Below are 21,069 nucleotides of genomic sequence, written 5' to 3' on the forward strand. Positions count from 1 at the left end.
TACAAACACGTATATATACATACATATACATACAAACACGTATATATACATACATATACATACAAACACGTACATATACATACAAACACGTATATATACATACAAACACGTATATATACATACATATACACATACATATATATATACATATACACATACACACACATACATACACATATATATACACACATACATACATACATTTATATACACAGACATGCATATGCACATACATACAAATATATATTTATATATACACACACATACTCATATACATCTATGTACACATACTCATATATACATATATATACACACATTCACACATCTATTTATACGTGTGTAAATAGGTATATATATATATATATATATATATATATATACACACACGAGTATTTGTGTATGTTTATATGCCTGTGTACACACATGCACTATACAAGTTCACTTCACAAAACCCAAAGGGAACATCTTCCTGCACACACGCACAGACCAGCAAAATCCAAGTTTTTAAATGAAAATATTATCATTTCGATATTTTTTAAAATATTATTTTCACTATTTACCGATTTCTATACGAAAAATTTATTTTCTGTCTTTCGGCCGCGTCGTAAAAACATTTCGTAGTATCATATATATATATATATATATATATATATATATATATATCTGTGTATGTGTATATACATATATATATGTACACATATACACAAGCACAAACTTTTAATTAGCCAAGCAAAAGTTTATCCCCCAGAAAATAGTCTTTAATTTTTTTATTTTAATTCCAGAAAGCATGTTTCTTCAACGATTAAAAATTAGAATTATAAATATTTTTCATTTAATTAAATTAATATGTTGTAATTAAACATTTATATCATTTTAACCTAAATATAAATTTTATATATCAAATATAAATTCCAAGTTCTGTCACCTTATTTTCACCTTAATTATAATCGTTGTTTATTTTTAATTGCAAAAAAAAATAAAATAAAATAAATAAAAATAATATTTTGGAAGTTAAGAGTCCGTGCGTTCAAATCTGAAAAGGAGAAAGATGGAAATAAATGAATTTGTGCTTACTTTGTGGAAAACCATCCGTCTGTGTTTTTTGTTCTCTTGGTGAAAATCCATGGTAAACGAAGTTATGGTCATAATGGAAAAACAAAAAATGTCTTTGAGAGTTTGGTGTCAGGGCGCCGAGTGTGTGTGTGTGTGTGTGTGTGTGTATGTAGAGAGAGAGAGGTGTGGTGGTGGTGGTGGTAGGAGTAAAGAAGAAATAGTGAGGAAGGGAGTGGGTGTGGGAAAGAAAGCGTAAGAAGTATTAAGGAAAATGAAAGGGAGATGGGGAGGGTGAGAGTGAAATTAAACCAGCTGTAGTGGAGGTTAGCCTTTATCTTCTTTCTTTCAATAGATAGATAGAGAGAGAGAGAGAGAGACGATACAGAGCAATCGATAGCTAGATAGATGGATAGACAGATGTAGACAGAAAAATAAAGGCAAATAGATAGATAGACAAATAGACGGAAAGAGAGAGATAAACAAACTTATAGATAGAAAGATAGTTTGAACGGTAGAGAGAGAGAGAGAAAACTAGATATAGACGAAAAGAAAGATAAGTCAGAGAGAGGGTGAAGTAAAGAGAGAATGATAGATTAATCGATTGATTGATTTCAGCGATAGATACAAGCGATAGGCAGTTGTGTATGTGTGTGTGTGTGTGTGTGTGTGTGTGTGTGTGTGTAAGAGATGGTAAGAAAAAAGAAGACGAGAGAAAGAGGAATAGAAAGAGAAGGGTGTGCGGCTGGCAAGGGTACGAGGTAGGGGGTTAAATGATAGAAGCAGTGTTGTGGTTAAGATGCTGGTGCTGGGTGTAGTGCGATGCGTCTTTGTGGTAATACAAAAGTGAGGTACTTGTTTATCGCACGATCTTAGTTTAGCATATATATCTATATATATATATATAGTATTATTAAGAGAAGAGCCGAGTTTGTAGTATCTAACAGAGTAGAGTGGTAGGGGCTAACAGCAGAATCGGTGCTAGTATAGCAATATGAACGTGTGGTGCAGTGGTGCTACCGTTGTCGCCTCCGCCACTGGTCCTTAAAGAGACGGCGGCCGACAAAGCACTCACTTTCTCTCTCGTGTTTCTAATGCAAGTGGCGGTCTTTTTCAACTGAGGCGCACCACCCCCCTCCACTCTCACTCTCTTTCCTCCTTCTTTCTCGTTCTCTAACCACACCTCTTCCTCCCCTTCCTCCTCCTACGACTACTATTAGTGCTGCTGCTGCTGCTGCTGTTGTACTTTGTTATTGTTATTACTGCTGTTGCGGAACAGTGCCGCGGCGGTGGTGGTGGTGGTGGTGGTTATAGGAGCGGCGTTAGTAGGATAGTGGCGGTGGCGGTGGGACGTGATAGGGGGTTAAGTTTGGGAGGAGGAGTGTAATAGTGGTGGTGGTGGTGATGGTGGTGGTGGTGGTGGGAGCGGTACACAGGGAGTGACAGTGGTGGTGGTAGCGGTAACGTGCTGTTAATAGTGGTTGGTCATGTGTGTGTGTGTGTCTTTGAACGTGTGTATATTTATATATATATATATATGTATGTGTATATGTATATGAATGTGAAAGTGGGAGTGTGCGTGTGTATATATATATATGTGGGAGTGTGTCTCTATATGCGCGTGTTTATATATACCATAGTGTGTGTGTATAGAGACGTTTTACTGTAAATGGTGCAAGGCGATGGTGGTGGTGGTGGTGGAGACACCGCTGCTGATGATGGTGATGTTGGCAATAACATTGCTGCTTTGGATGACGATGGTGATGCTTAATGAAGGGTGACAGGGTTTAGTTATTAAAATAATGAGGGGGACGGGGAGACAGAAGGAAGGTTTGGAAGTGGTGGTGGTGGTGGTGGAGATGGTAGCGGTGGTGGAGCTGTGGTGGTGGTGGTGGTTTACTTACAGTAGTGGTGGTGGTGGTTTACTTACAGTAGTGGATGCGGTGGAGGGGATTGTTGACAATTGTGAATTGTGTAGTTGTGTTGGTTTTGTAGTAGTAGTGAGAGTGATGGAAACGGTGGTGAGGAGGGTAATAGCGGTGGCGGCGGTGGAAGTGGTGAAGGTGGTGGTGGTTACTGTGGGGGGTGGGGTGGGGGGGGGGTGCTGTAGTGGTTTCAGTGGTATGGTATGAATGGGAGAAATAGCTGCGATGGTAATGGACATCGTGGTAATTGTTGTAGCAATTTGTAAGATGGAGAGATTAAAAAGCAACGGTGCAATGGGGGGAGATATGAGATTATATGTATATGTATGTGTGAGTATATATATACATACATAGATATGTGTATATATATATATATATATTATAGTCTTAAACAAGAATACTAATCACATGGACTTTGAAGATTCGGCCAGCTAACCCATCGTCGGACTGCCTCTGTATGGCTTAGGTGGTCGAAACTTCGAAGTCACAATCAATGATCTTGTATGTGAATAAATTTGTACTCCACAAAAGTGTAGAGTAAGGCATCAGGTTAATGTAAAACTTTTTTTTTTATTGTAACTGAACACAAATAAACATTAATATATATTTGTATATATAGATATAAAGATAGATAGATAGGCTGACAGATAGATGGATAGCTAGCTAGATAGATAGATAGATAAATATGTGGATACATAGATAGATAGATAGATAGATAGATAGATAGATAGATAGATAGATAGCGAGGTAGATAGATAGCGAGGTAGATAGATAGATAGATAGATAGATAGATAGATAGATAGACAGACACAGAGATAGATTGATTGATTGATAGACAAGTAGCATAACAACATGCATACGTATGAACATGTGTATATGCATGTATTTATTTTGTATACATGCATGTAGCACTGTGTATACCTCTGTGTGTGTGCGTGTGTGATTCTGGATGTCTATTAATGTATGAATATGTGAGAAAAATGACAGAATGGGTAAAAGAGAGACAAAAGGACATAGAGAGGGGGGAGGGGAAGGCAGGCAGCTTGTGACGTAAAAAGCTACAACACGTAACGTCGCTCCGTTGTTTCTTCTCCTCGGCCTTCTCCTCCCACAATCCACCCACTCTTCTCTGCTCTTTCCCATTTCCTCCCAACCACTCCTTATATTCCCTTCATCTCTTCCTCTTCCCACCCCTCATATAAACAACCGGTATTATACTTTCACTCTCTCTTGCTTTCTCTCTTTCCCTCCCACTTCCCCTTTTCTCTCTATCTTAGCCTTCTTTTCTTTCTCTCTTTCCCCAATTTCTCTCTCATACCCTTCCTCCCTCCCTCTCTCTCTCTCACTATGCCTTCTGTTGTCTTTCTCTTTCATCCTTTTCCCCCTCTAGCCCTATCTATCTATATATCTACCTCTCCCCTCCTTGTCTCCGCCCTTTCTTTTTACCCTTTCACTCGGTCGACCTGTTAAAAATAGCAGCCAGATCTCCCTCAAATCACACCCCAAAACTTACATTAGACTATGTGCTCCTGGCAACTGTGCACACTAGAAAAAGAAAAAAATAGGGAGTGGGGGGCGTCACGAATGGCTAATTTTTGATCATAGGACCTGCTCGACCAAAGATGACCTGGGGCTAAACGACCACAACAATATGGTAGTTTTAGAGAGAACAGCTCCCGGGCCTTAACGGAGATGTGGTGTTTGTATTATTTTTTTCAAACCCTTACTGAGTCGACCCACAGTCGACGACACTCTTGGCATGGCTACCACGTTGGTTTTCTATGCTATTATATATTGAGCTGTGTCATTCAATGCATTCGTTTATCAAACTGGATGTGATTTGGGGGAAATTTGGCTACTATTTCCAGCAAGGCAAGTGACTACATATGTCGTCAATTGTTTTTCTTGCTGTTTAAACTCAAGACCGCTTGAATTAGCACTCTTATGATTAGGGCCATTCCAGCCGTGACTATCCTCTGAGATGCCAGCACATGGAGCAAGTCAGGTACAGAGAGTAGGGGACGCTATTCAAAATATTTATTTACTCTTATTTTCTCTTTATCACAGGTTTTGTTGGAACTCGTGGAGTCTAGCATGCTTAACGGGCTTACTACCTGCAGCCTATGGTACCATGCTATCCGTTCTTTTCAGCTATCTAATACTTTCCTGGTTATTCTGGTCGTGCCAAGGAGGCAAACCTTTTGTAACTCTATTCCAGTTTCCTTTATATTCCTCTTGATGTTTTCTGATATTGTTCCCAAGGACCCAACAATAAATGGCACTATCTTCACATTCTTCATTTTCCATAGCCAGGCTTTCGTACTTAGGATAGTTCAATCTGTCTATCTTTTCGCCTTCTTTCTTGACTATTCGTGGGTCAAAGCGACACACATCATCAACCATATAGCATATGTGGTGCGCCTTGTCCACCACCACTAAGTCCGGTCCGTAATGCTCTAACACTTGAACTGTTTGGATTGGGAAATCCCAGAGGATTTTGCTAGTGTCTGACTCTGCCACTCTCTGCGGTTTGTGCTCATACCATGTCTTGCCTCTTTCTAACCCTCACTTTTCACACAATTTCCAATGTAGCACTTTCACTACCTGATCATGTTGCCACAAATTGTAGTGGATTGGGGCAAGTCTAGGGCATTCTTTTGTGATATGGGCAATGGTTTCATCCACTCTATTGCAGATGCGGCACAGCGGAGACACTTGCTCATTCCTAAGGTTGACCCTCCAGTTCGTAGCCAGAGCTGGGTCTTCTGCTGCCAGTATAGTGCTCTCGGCCTCTTCTTTTAGTGTTCCTTTCTTTACCCAATCCCACCTATTTTTTCCAGCAACTTCTGTTGTGACTTCATGGAATTCATTGTGTAGTCCCTTGTTGCGTAATACTTTTTCATGTCCTTTTTGTACTTCTTCCTTTGTTTTTCCTTTTTTCTCTGCTCTCAATACTCCCTCATTCCTAACTGTCACTAGCAAGGTTTCCTTACTTTAGGCTCGGTATCTCATTAAGCTCTCGAGTTGGATACACACAGTTTTCCACACTTATCAGTCCCCTTCTTCCATTCGCTCTCTTCATGTATAAGCGATCAGTGTCAGCACATGGATGATGGCCTCCATGCATCACATTGATAGGAGCTTTCTTGACTTCCTCTCCATCTCCTTTGGATCCTTCTCTGACCACTTCAGGATTCCATTGCCATACCGAACTACTGCGACTTATTATTATTGTCATTATTATTATTATTATTATTATTATTATTATTATTATTATTATTATTGTCATTATTATTATTATTATACACATGTATCATGACTCTGATTGAGTAAAGCAATGCTAATAGCCAGTTGTTGGAACTTATCTTTTAGGGTAAAGCATTTGGCAAGTACAGAGCATAATGTCAATTAAGAATAACAAAAGAACAGGAGATACGTAATCATCTTCATTGGCTTACAGCTGTTTCTGCTCTAACATGCAGTGCACTCATCAGAGCTGAGTGCTTGTGCAACATCCTATAGCAGAAGCTCCTGTAAACTAATGAAGGCGACTACATGACTCCTGTTCCCTTGGCTTTCGTTAATGTGTATAAACACATACATGCATATATATCAAAACGGAAGATTGGAAAACTTCTTGGTATAATATTTTCACCATTACACATATTTCATTTGCTAATAGGAGTCACAAAATTGTACATGTTGGATAAACATGTAAGATATATCCTATTAGAAATTCCTCACAGAGAATGAAATAATATTTTTGCATTATTTTCAACTCTTATGCATACCTCACACAAATGTAACATCTACATATGAATCTGAAATGCTGAAATAAGCAGATGTGCTTCAAGAGGACACAGCATGAATTTTAACCTTGTCTACATTATATATATATATGTGTGTGGTAAGTAGCTTGCTTACCAACCACATGGTTCCGGGTTCAGTCCCACTGCGTGGCACGTTGCGCAAGTGTCTTCTACTATAGCCTCGGGATGACTAAAGCCTTGTGAGTGGATTTGGTTGATGGAAACTGAAAGAAGCCCATCGTATATATGTATATGCATATATATATGTGTGTTTGTGTATCTGTGTTTGTCTCCCCAACATCGCTTGACAACCGATGCTGGTGTGCTTACGTCCCCGTAACTTAGCAGTTCAGCAAAAGAGAGACTGATAGAATAAGCCCGAGGCTTACAAAGAATAAGTCCTGGGGTTGATTTGCTCGACTAAAGGTGGTGCTCCAGCATGGCTGCAGTCAAATGACTGAAACGAGTAAAAGAGTATATATATATATATACTTCTGATGAAGCCTAGAGGCACACCCAAGTACCTTAATTTTATCTACCGATCAGTACAGCACACTGAAAGGATGGAAATAACATGTGGGGCACTGTGACCTCTTGGCAGAAACAGCTGTAAGAAACTGTTCTTCTTTTTCTATTCAAGAAATTACTGATACTTATAGTTGTAAAACACAATCTTTATATATGTGCATATATCTTCTCAGAATTGTTTATAATAAATAAATAGACATAATATAATGTCTAACAGTTGATGCATCTCTGGATCCCCTCCATTTTACTTCTTGCCGTATATTTATGTATATGTATGTCTGTATATATGTATGTATGTATGTATGTAGAAGTATAGGGTCAATGATTTTGCAAAGACATTTAAGGTGGGGGGGGGGACATTTGGTAAGGATGAGTGATGAGTGAGTGCCCAAGCAGCCATTGTATGGTGAGCTGGAAGATGGCAGGAGACCAGCGCGCAAGCCTAAACTAAGGTTTAAGGATTGCCTTAAAAATGATGTAATACAGACAGGAATTGCAGCTGGTGATTGGGAGAGGGAGGCACAAGACCTTGATGGATGGAGGAAGATGGTGCATGATGGCTGTTCAAGGTTTGAGAGGGAGAGAGTGAAGTATGAGAGAATTAGGAGGGGGCTTAGAAGGGGGGGAACCTGTGGAGAGTGAGAGAGTGTTGCTTTTAATGTGTGTGGTTTGTGGGCGGAGGTTTTTGAGTCGTGTAGACCTGGTGAGCCATCGAAATTCTCACAGAAATCGACCCATGATAAACAATGATGTGACTATTAAAATTCATAACAGAACGTGTGTAAAATGTGGAAGGGTGTGCCTCTCAGTTGGAGGTCTAAAAAGCCATGTTAAGAGAGTGCATATGGTGGCACCTGTTTCTCCTGCCAACCAGCACGGTTGTCTAGTATGTAATAAAATGTGTAAAGGCTTGGCCGGGCTTAAAAGTCATATAAGGGCATCACATGGCAACAATCAGGAATCATTTCAGTAAGTCTTCTCGGCAATGGCTTTTCTCATGCAACAAGGATGCAGCTGTCATGTATGTATGTATGTATGTATGTATGTATATATATATCTATATCTATATCTATACATACACACAAACACACAATACCATACAGGATGTACATTGTACATTGAATATACAGAACGCTCCCCTTAAGTATCTCTTTCAACCTTATTCTTATTATCTTTTCCGGTGTCCTACTATTCGTGTCACCTTTTATAAGCAAGACATTCTTGCTGTCCCACCACTCCACTGTTCAAGATTTAGTATTTATTATTTTCTCTTTATCACAGGTTTTGTTGGAGCTCCTGGAGTCTTGCATGCTTAACGGACTTCCTACCTCCAGCCTATGGTACCATGCTATCCATTCTTCTCAGCTCTCTAATACTTTCCAGATTATTCTGGCCATGCCAAGGAAGCAAACCTTTTGTAACAATCCCACTGGACACTCTATTCCAATTTCCTTTATATTCCTCTTGATGCCTTCTGATACTGTCCCCCAAGGACCCAACAATAATTGTCACTTTCTTCACCCTCTTCATTTTCCATAGCCGGGCTATTTTGTACTCACTCTCTCCATCAAATCAACATTGTTGAAAAGGTGCACAGGTGTGCCACATGTCAGGTGTCGCAGTGACTGTAGAGCAGCGTGAGATGAAGGGTTTTGCTCAAGAACACAATGCACCACCTGGTCTAAGAAACGAAACCACAATTTTGCGATAGTGAGTCCAACACCCTAACCCCTAGGCCATGTGCCCTCACACACACACACACACACACACACATGTTACAAGAGAAGAGATGCTGTATAAGACATCTGAAATATATAATCCAAAGCTGAATTAGTAATAGATTATTGCACTCCAACAAGGTACAACATTGCAGTAAATCCAGGTAGAAATAGCTTCCATATATATATATAATTGGCTAAAACGATCGCTATGAGTAACATATATTTAGAATATAAGCAGAAATGCAGAAATTTCACAGATGGTTTATAATTTAATCTTTCAACAGCTGTTTCATTAGGAGTAAACATCATTATTTCTAGAATTAAGTAATTAAGATACATAGTTAATAGAAATCATTAATTAATATACATCCATATAGTATAACTATCTTAAATTAAATCAACTTCAACTAAACTTTATTTAAACCATCAGGAATATTGCAGCCTACATTATTTACCTTATTTACATTCGGTGGATATTTGTCCTCATCTTGTTTGTTGTTAACACAACATTTCGGTTGATATACCCTCCGGCCTTCATCAGGTGTCTTGGGGAAATTTCAAACCTGGCAGTGACCTGAATGATAATAATAATAATAGTAATAATAATAATAATAATAATAATAATAATAATAATAATAATAATAATAATAATAATAATAATAATAATGATAACAACAACAAGAACAACAACAATAATAACAATATTGAAAAATACCTTAGGAATGAGAACTCAGGTTCGAAATTTCCCCAAGACACCTGATGATGGCTTGGAGGGTATATCAGCCGAAATGTTGTGTTAACAACAAACAAGATGAGGACAAATATCCGTCAAATGTAAATAATGTAAATAATGTAAATAATGTACATAATTCCTTGTCTCTTAAATATAGAACTGTATATTACAAGCTATCCTAATCATAGACCATCACTGGTTTAAATACCATGTGTGTGTGAGTGTGTGTGTGTTTGTGTGTGTGTGTGCATACATACCTACATGCATACATACATATATATACATACATACACATATTTGATACCATCTGGGTAATAACCTTATAATATGCATTTCAAAGCTCCTGTACTGTTATTGGCTACCATATGCTATCACACTGCAGGATTACCCCTTTTACTAGATATATATGTGGAAATCTGTTAATGTACACAGAATTCTTTGAAAAATTAAAAAAACAAATCATAAATGGAACAGGCTTTAATCACAAATCACAACAATTGTTTCTGAACATTAGTAACATCTATTAATTGCTGAGTTTTCCATATCATACCATTACATAAAATATTGTATAAATAAATATGATCCAGCAGTAGCTGTGTACTGGCACATCATCAGGTGAGTGGCTTTGACAGAAACTGGATCATAATTAATTATAGAAGATTATATGGAAAACTCGGCAACAACTATAACCAATGCACAGAAACAATTATTGTGATTACGATTAAAGGCTGTTCATTCCATCTCTATAAATTTTTATACATACACACATATATATGCACACATACATGTTTACATACATATATACGTATATACATACCTACATACAAACTCACACACACAAACAAACACACATACATGCAATTTATTTTTATAGAGTGTATTTCAAAGAGCATAACATAAAAAAGATTTTAAACTCCATGTTTCCCATAACACTCCGGAACTAATGTCTAGGAAGAACATTCATTTTACAAAAGATAATACCACATTAATTATGTACAGGACAGGAGAATTGAAGTGTTAAACACGATTAGGCTTTATATATATATATGTCATCATCATCATCATCATCATCATTGTTTAACGTCCGCTTTCCATGCTAGCATGGGTTGGACGATTTGACTGAGGACTGGTGAAACCGGATGGCAACACCAGGCTCCAATCTAATTTGGCAGAGTTTCTACAGCTGGATGCCCTTCCTAACGCCAACCACTCAGAGAGTGTAGTGGGTGCTTTTACGTGTCACCCGCACGAAAATGGCCACGCTCGAAATGGTGTCTTTTATGTGCCACCCGCACAAGCCAGTCCAGGGGCACTGGCAACGATCTCGCTCGAAAATCCTACGGGAGCCAGTCAGGTGGTACTGGCAATGGCCACGCTCAATATGGTGCATCTCATGTGCCACCCGCACAAGAGCCAGTCCAGGGGCACTGGCAACGATCTTACTTGGCTTGCCGGGTCTTCTCACGCACAGCACATTTCCAATATACATATATATATATATATATATATATATATATACATATATATATACATATATATATACATATATATATACATATATATATATATATATATATATATATATATATATATATACAAATATATATATATGCATATATATATATATATATACATATATATATATATACATATATATATATATCATCATCATCATCATCGTTTAACGTCCGCTTTCCATGCTAGCATGGGTTGGACGATTTGACCGAGGACTGGTGAAACCGGATGGCAACACCAGGTTCCAATCTAATTTGGCAGAGTTTCTACAGCTGGATGCCCTTCCTAACGCCAACCACTCAGAGAGTGTAGTGGGTGCTTTTACGTGTCACCCGCACGAAAACGGCAACGCTCGAAATGGTGTCTTTTATGTGCCACCCGCACAAGCCAGTCCAGGGGCACTGGCAACGATCTCGCTCGAAAATCCTACGGGAGCCAGTCAGGTGGTACTGGCAACGGCCACGCTCAAAATGGTGCATCTCATGTGCCACCCGCACAAGAGCCAGTCCAGGGGCACTGGCAACGATCTTACTTGGCTTGCCGGGTCTTCTCATGCACAGCACATTTCCAATATACATATATATATATATATATATATACATATATACATACATATATATATACATATATATATACATATATATATATATATATATATATATATATATATATATATATATATATATATACAAATATATATATATACACATATATATATATATATATACATATATATATATATCATCATCATCATCATCATCGTTTAACGTCCGCATCCCATGCTAGCATGGGTTGGACGATTTGACCGAGGACTGGTGAAACCGGATGGCAACACCAGGCTCCAATCTAATTTGGCAGAGTTTCTATAGCTGGATGCCCTTCCTAACGCCAACCACTCAGAGAGTGTAGTGGGTGCTTTTACGTGTCACCCGCACGAAAACGGCCACGCTCGAAATGGTGTCTTTTATGTGCCACCCGCACAAGCCAGTCCAGGGGCACTGGCAACGATCTCACTCGAAAATCCTACGGGAGCCAGTCAGGCGGTACTGGCAACGGCCACACTCAAAATGGTGCATCTCATGTAGCGCCGCCTTGACTGGCTTCCGTGCTGGTGGCATGTAAAAAGCACCAACCGATCGTGGCTGTTGCCAGTCTCCTCTGGCCCTTGTGCTGGTGGCACGTAAAAAGCACCCACTACACTCATGGAGTGGTTGGCGTTAGGAAGGGTATCCAGCTGTAGAAACTCTGCCAGATCAGACTGGACGTTGTGCAGCCTGCTGGCTTCCCAGACCCCAGTCGAACCGTCCAGCCCATGCCAGCATGGAAAACGGACGTTAAACAATGATGATGATGATGATATACATACATACATACATACATACATACATACACACACACACACACACACATATATATATATATATATAAATAAATACATAGAAATAAATATATTCAGAAGTTAAATACATACGTACAAGCATATATATATATATATATATATATATATATATATATATATATAACATACATGTGACAAAGGATGACCACTAAGTGGACATCCTTTACACTAGGCCACTGGTTTTAAATTTGTGTTAATTAAATTAATATCCAATTTATCACCCATATTATTATTATATATATATATAAGCATATATATAAAAGCACATATATATATATATATATATATATATATATATATATATATATATATATATATATATATATATATATATATATATAGAAGAGAGAGAGAGTAAAACAAATTTTCATAGAATGTAAAAAATACAGAATATGAAGGAGAAAATGCTTAGTTTTTTTAAACTCGACAGCTGTTTCTGGAAGCTCGAATTACGTACTAGTTGTAATGTTCATAATTAACAGATGGAATGTACAAAACATCGTGGGTATGCAACCAGTAAATAGTCAAATATAGATATTACCATAAGACAGGCTTCCATATATAAATAATGAGCTTCCAGGATCTTGTTAGAATTTTTCCAACCACTTGAAGTATTTCAGATTTTGTACACTGATGTAGTTTTGTTGTTTGATCGCATTCATTTTCTTGTTTGTTTTTTCTAGAAATTAACAATTAAAAAGTCATAAACATTTAAATTTATATAATTTTTATGGTGAAAATTTGAAATACATTAAGTGGTTAGAAGAAATGTAACAAGGTCCTGCTTCCACACAGTTTCCATCTAGTAAATTCATTTCCGGAGTCATATTAGAAGACACCTGCTCCAGGTGCTGTCATGAACTCAAAACCATGTGGTTGCAAAACGAGCTTCTTGGCCTCACAGCCATGCGCTTGTAGTCATGCCTGAGCAAAATAAAAAAAATAACCATAAAATATATAAATATAAATAGCCTTTATTTTCAATAATTACTTAGCATTTTTCTTTTATCTGATGAACTTTTACTTCCATCCGACATAGTTTTGTTTTCACATTTGTTTCACATGTGATGTCGTCTGCCTTTCTTCATTTTTTTCCCCTTCGTTATTTTGTTAGTATTTATGACTATTGCTCTTCCCTATTAAAAAAAAACATCTTTCTCCTCCTCCTTTCTATCCTTAAATCATCTTTCTCTTTGAAACTTTCTCTCAATCTATTATTACGTTATATAATTATATACATTTTTAACTCACAAAAATATATATTTCATTCTCCTTTCTCCTCCTGTATTTTTTGTTATTCTACAGTTTATCATCGTTTTTATCTTCTATTCTCTTACATTATTCTCTTATTTTGTTATGTACTCTTTCTATTATTCTTTTCTTTCCTCTTGGCGTTTATTATTATTATTATTATTTATATCTTTTCTTTTCGTCTTTTTAGTTGCTCCCTTTCTTTTCATTCTGTTTCCCTTTTGTGACATTCTTTGATTCCGCTATACCATTTATTATGTCTGCTTAGTTATGTTTTTTTTTTAGTGTCATTCTTTCATTCCGTTTTACCATTTGTTTTGTACATCTTTTTTAATTCATTAATGTCATACTTTCATTCTGTTGTAACTTTAGTTTTTGGTTGTTCTTTTCTTTTTTTATATATATTTTTATATATATTTTCCATGAAACTCCTCTTTGAGGAAATTATACAAGACTTTTATATACACAAAACTAACTGCATATCAGAGGCGTATACATAAATACATACTTCTCATGTATTTATGTATGTATGGCTGGCTGGCTGGAAGTATGAACATTTGTCTTCGTACACATGCGTCTGTATATATATATATATATATATATATATATATATATATAGAGAGAGAGAGAGAGAGAGAGGGATAGAGAGTAAGAGAGAGAGATATCATAATCATCATCACCATTTAATGTCCGCTTTCCATGGTGGGTTGGACGGTTTGACTGAAAATCGGTAAGCTGGAGAACTGCACCAGACTCCAGTCTGATTTGACATGGTTTTCTATGGCTGGATGCCCTTTCCTAATGCCAACCACTTCGAGAGTGTAGCAGGTGCTTTTTACCATTACACCAGCATGGATGATAGTTACACACCACTGGCATCAATCACAACTATGATGTCACTCGGTTTGCCAGGTCTTCTCAAGCACGGCACATCACCAAAGCTCTCAATCACTTATCCCTGCCTCTGTGAGGCCCAAGATTTGAAGATCATGCTTCACCACCTCATCCCATCTCTTCCTGGGTCTACCTCTTCCACAGGTTCCCTCTACCATTAAAGTTCGGCACTTTTTCACATAGCTGTTCTTGTCCATATGCATCACATGACCATACCAGTACAGTCATATATAACAGGGTGTATATATATACATATATATATATATATCAGCTGTAGAAACTCTGCCAAATCAGATTGGAGCCTGGTGTAGCCATCTGGTTTCACCAGTCCTCAGTGAAATCGTCCAACCCATGCTAGCTTGGAAAGCGGACGTTAAACGATGATGATGATGACGATGACATACATACATATGTCTGTGTGTTTGTTTTGCAAGATTTCTGATGTGAAATTGTTTGTTGAAGCAACAATTGTTATATATATTGGGAAGGTCAGTTTCTTTCTTCTTTTTTTTGGGGGGGGGGGGGGCCAAACAAACCCATGCACGACATATTCATTCGTTACTTCAGATATATTTTATAATTGCTCTTATATTATGTCCTGTTCTCAGGAGGAGACACTTGGTATGAAAAGGCACTGAAGTGGTCACAGGATGTTTGTCAAAAGATTCCCAGACATGGGACATAAAAGAATGATGTTAATAAAAGAAGTCTCTAGTGAAAAATGCTCCTTGGCTTCCTTTTGCAGAGTCCAAGAGTCCGTTTATTTGCAAACACTCAAGCCAGAATTCCAGTGTGAGGGCATTGTCTTACTCACATCATCACTCACACTTTCCTCACCACACACACATATATATATTAAATATATCATATATATATAATATATTATATATATATATATATATATATAGTGAAGTATATTGCCACTTAAATGTGGCTGACCCCTAGGGGTGGATGTTACTGTTGCTTTTAGCCCCAGGAGGACATCTCCTCCAGCTGGCTTATCGACACACTTCTGTGTCCTGTTTGTTTTGCCAAGGGAAATTATCCCTCCCATCGTGATCTGTAGAACGAACGGACCCGGGTTTCAGGGTTATTTCCCTTCATCAGCGTCCGATAGCCACCGATCTGCGATGAGAGAGATAAATTCTTGGCAACCTTATGTACCTTTTTCCAGTGAAATTCTTCACTGATATCGAAAAAGTGAAAACAAGCAATGTTAATTCTCTAATTGCCAAGAATTTATCTCTCTCATCGCAGATCGGTGGCTATCGGACGCTGACGAAGAGAAATAACCCTGAAACCCGGGTCCGTTCGTGCTACAGATCACGATGGGAGGGATAACTTCCCTTGGCAAAACAAACAGGACACAGAAGTGTGTCGATAAGCCAGCTGGAGGAGATGTTCTCCTGGGGCTAAAAGCAACAGTAACATCCACCCCTAGGAGTCAGTCACATTTAAGTGGCAATATACTTCACTTTATCGTGCAGTTACTGTTAATACCTAATTTAGAGAATTAACATATATATATATATATATATATATATATATATATATATCTCACACACACACATATATATCATATATATATATATATATCATCATCATCATCATTATTTAACGTCTGCTTTCCATGCTGGTATGGGTTGGATAGTGTGACTGAGGACTGGTGAGCCAGAAGGCTGCACCAGGCTCAACCTCATCTGGCAATGTTTCTACAGCTGGATGCCCTTCCTAACGCCAACCACTCCGAGAGTGTAGTGGGTGCTTTTACGTGCCACTAGCACGAGGGCGAGTCAGGCAGTTCTGGCAACGACCACACTCAAAAGGTGTTTTTAACATGCTACCTGCACAGGAGTCAGTCCAGTGGCACTGGCAACGACCACAATGGAATGTTGTTTTTCACGTGCCACCAGCACATGTGTCGGTAAGGCGACGCTGGCAACAATCCTGCTCGAATGGTGCTTTTTGCATGCCACCATCACAGGAGCCAATCCGTGGCCCTGGCAACGATCACACTCGGATGTGCTTTTAATGTTCTACTGGCACGAATGCCAATCAGGCAGTACTGTCATCGGCCATGTCAGAGATTTTGATTTGATTTCGCACACACACACACACACACACATACATATATATATATACATATATGCATACATACATATATATATACATATATATATATCATCATCATCATCATCATCGTTTAATGTCCGCTTTCCATGCTAGCATGGGTTGGACGATTTGACTGAGAACTGGCGAACCAGATGGCTACACCAGGCTCAATCTGATTTGGCAGTGTTTCTACAGCTGGATGCCCTTCCTAACGCCAACCACTCAGAGAGTGTAGTGGGTGCTTTTACGTGCCACCGGCACGAAGGCCAGTCAGGTGGTACTGGCAACGGCCACGCTCAAAATGGTGTATTTTACGTGCCACCTGCACAGGAGCCAGTCCAGTGGTACTAGCAACGATCTTGCTCGAATGTCTTTACACATGCCACTGGCACAAGTGTCAATGACTGAAACCAGTACTGAAATGTTTTCTATGATAGAATTATTTTAGCATTTTCTTGACATTTTTGCCTTATATATATTCGAGTGTGGTCGTTGCCAGCCAGTGATGCCTGACTGGTGCTGTGCCAGTGAGATGTAAAAAGCATCATTCAAGCGTGACCATTGCCAGTGCCGCCTGACTGGCTCCCATGCCTGTGGCATGGAAAAAGCACCGTTTGAACATGGTGGATGCCACTGCCGCCTGACTGGCCCTCGTGCTGGTGGCATGTAAAAAGCACCCACTACACTCTCAGAGTGGTTGGCATTAGGAAGGGCCTCCAGCTGTAGAAAACCATGCTAAATCAGAGTGGAATCTGCTGCAGCCTTCCAGCTTGCCAGTCCTTAGTCAAACCATCCAACCCATGCCAGCATGGAAAATGGATGTTAAATGACGATGACAACGACGACGATGATGATGATATGTATACATGGAGGATGCTTGGGTGTAGGTATGTGTGTCTATTCTATATTTTTGTCTATGAGTGTACAAAAGGGTTCCTGGCTTTGGATGAAAGAAAATACTGGAGGCTCAGTGAGTTATTTCCATCTTAGATTCATTCTCTTATTGCAGCAGTCCTTCGGTTCTTCTCAGCCCTGTAAAAGTCCGAGGAGTTTTGCGATACCCTTAAAGCCAGGGACTTTTCAGCACTCCCTCGTATATACTGACAAAGAGACATAGGTTTGTCTAGAAGTGTATGTGTGGCTGTGTGTGTGTGTGTGTGTGTGTGTGTACGTAAAGAAGTTAAAATATACAGCAACAAGGAGGAGCTATGGAGAATTACACAATTATAAAGGGAAAACAAGAGCACTCAGTCACCGTTAATGACAATAAACCACCACCACCGCCACCACCACCACCACCACCACTACCACCACCACCACCACCACCACTACTACTACTGCCACTATTTTCATCATCATCACCACCACCACCACCATCACTACCACTACCACCGTCACTACTACCACCACTATTACCACCACCACCGCCACCACCACCACTACTACTACTGCCACTATTTTCATCATCATCACCACCACCACCACCATCACTACCACCGTCACTACTACCACCACTATTACCACCACCACCGCCACCACCACCACTACTACTACTGCCACTATTTTCATCATCATCACCACCACCACCACCATCACTACCACTACCACCGTCACTACTACCACCACTATTACCACCACCACCGCCACCACCACCACTACTACTACTGCCACTATTTTCATCATCATCACCACCACCACCACCATCACTACAACTACCACCGTCACTACTACCACCACTATTACCACCACCACCGCCACCACCACCACCACTACTACTGCCACTATTTTCATCATCATCACCACCACCACCACCATCACTACCACTACCACCGTCACTACTACCACCACTATTACCACCACCACCGCCACCACCACCACTATTACTACTGCCACTATTTTCATCATCATCACCGCTACCACCACCACCATAATAATGATGCTGATGATGATGATGATCACAATACAAAGTTTAATGCCAATACACTCACTACTACAGCTGACACCCTCATTACTACTACTACTACTACTACTACTACTACTACTACTACTACTACTACGACAGACAATGATGGTACCAGAACTGTAGTAGTAGTAGTAGTAGTAGTAGTAGTAGTAGTAGTAGTAGTAGTGGTGGTGGTGGTAGTGGTGGTGGTGGTAGATTTGGTGGTGGTGGTGGTGGTGGAGAACAGAGCTACGATATAGTAGCATCAACAACACATGCATTACACAAGAATGTCAGCAATGGAACCACAACAACAACAAGAACAACAACGACAATACAACCAGACACAAAAAAAGGCTGAGGGAGGAGGAGGTAAGAAGTGGAAGGAAAACAAAGAGAAGTGCAATAAAAAGAGTAAGGGTGGGAGTGAGGAGGAGGAGAAAAGTAATTAGTGCAAGGGGAGACAACTGCAAGAAGGAAGAAAGGAAGCTGAAAGAGGGAGAATAATGATAATTATTTCTTTATTGCCCACAAGGGGGCTAAACACAGAGGGGATAAACAAGCACAGACAAAGGGTTTCAGTCAATTACATCGACCCCAGTGCATAACTGGTACTTAATTTATCGACCCCTCGAAAGGATGAAAGGTAAAGTCGACCTCGGCGGAGTTTGAACTCAGAACGTAATGGCTGACGAAATACCGCTAAGCATTTCGCCCGGTGTACTAACGTTTCTGTCAGAATAATAATAATGATAATAATAACAACAACAACAATAATAGACTATGTGAAGTGCAGAGTAGATAACAGTACCGAGAGCGAGAAATGCAGAATGTGTGGTGAGAGGGGTGAAACGGTATGGCACTTTGTTAGCGATGCCTGAAAGTGGTACAATGCGAATACAAGAGATGCCATGACAATGTGGTAAGAATGATCCATTGGGAGTTCTGTGGAAATCACGGCCTCCAAAGAGCAAAGACATGGTATGAGAAAACTCCAGAAGGAGTCACCAAGAATGACAATCGCAAAATCTTGTGGGATGCAATGATCCAGTGCAAACACCTGACCAGACATCGGAAACTGGACATTGTTGTGGTGAATAAAAAAGAGAAAGAACATGTATGATAATTAACATAGCATGGCCTGGCGGCAACAGGGTCAATGTGAAAAAAAAAGCAGAAAAAATAAACAACTCTGACGATTTGAAGTGGGAAATACGAAGGTTGTGGTCAATGAGGAGAGTGGACGTGATGCGAATAGTGATTGGTGCACTTGGAAGTATCAGCACTCAACTACCAGCACTCAACTACCAGCATGGCTGGAAAAGATTGGTGCAAGTGTGAAGGTAGAAGACCTACAAAAGTCAGCATTGCTTGGAACTGCGAGAATTCTTCGCAGTGTTCTTGAAGCATGACCAGTAAACATGTCAGGGACTAACAAAATTCTCTGGGATTTCCCAATCCAAACAGTTCAAGTGCTAGAGCATAACAGACCAGACCTAGTGGTGGTGGACAAGGCGCACCACATGTGCTATATAGTTGATGTTGCATGACCCTTTGACCTACAAATAGCCAAGAAGGAAGGCGAAAAAATAGATAGATATAACCCTCTTAAGTACAAAATAGCCTGGCTATAGAAAATGAAGAAGGTGAAGATAGTGCCAATTATTGTTGGGTCCTTGGGGACAGTACCAGAAAAATAAGGGGTGTTACCTTAGTTCACTGGTAGTGAACAGCTGACACTGTAGAACATCTCCAGCGTTAGAAGCTGTGCAAAGGCAATGATAATAATAATAATAATAATAACAATACCGAGCTATGGAAAATGAAGAAGGTGAAGATAGTGCCAATTATTGTTGGGTCCTTGGGGACAGTATCAGAAGGCATCAAGGGGAATATAAAGGAAATTGGAATAGAGTGCCCAGTAGAACTGATGCAAAAGGTTTGCCTCCTTGGCACGGTCGGAATAATCAGGAAAGTATTAGAGAGCTGAAAATAATGGATAGCATGGTACCATAGGCTGCAGGTAGGAAGCCTGCTATACATGCAATACTCCAGGAGTTGCAACAAAACCTGTGACAAAGAGACAATAACAGTAGTAATAATAATAATAATACTGGGCTCTGGAAAATGAAAAATGTGAAGAAGAAAAAATATAACAGCAACAATAAAAAGGGGACCAAGTACAAAAAC

At 39.2% G+C, this 21,069-nt stretch overlaps 1 protein-coding gene across 1 annotated transcript in view; it reads right to left on the bottom strand.

Annotated features, from left to right (window-relative positions):
* Positions 1 to 2,155, bottom strand: part of LOC106873701 (regulator of G protein signaling 7) — a 225,016-nt gene extending 222,861 nt beyond the window's left edge. The window contains exon 1 of the mRNA XM_089348250.1: positions 1,075 to 2,155. Within this exon, the coding sequence (XP_089204376.1) occupies positions 1,075 to 1,146 (72 nt within the window). The 5' untranslated portion in view covers positions 1,147 to 2,155. The remainder of the gene's footprint in view (positions 1 to 1,074) is intronic.
* Between the last annotated feature and the right edge of the window lie 18,914 nt (positions 2,156 to 21,069).

The sequence above is a fragment of the Octopus bimaculoides genome, chromosome 2 (assembly GCF_046866305.1).
Source record: "Octopus bimaculoides isolate indiv1 chromosome 2, ASM4686630v1, whole genome shotgun sequence".
NCBI classification, from domain to species: domain Eukaryota; kingdom Metazoa; phylum Mollusca; class Cephalopoda; order Octopoda; family Octopodidae; genus Octopus; species Octopus bimaculoides.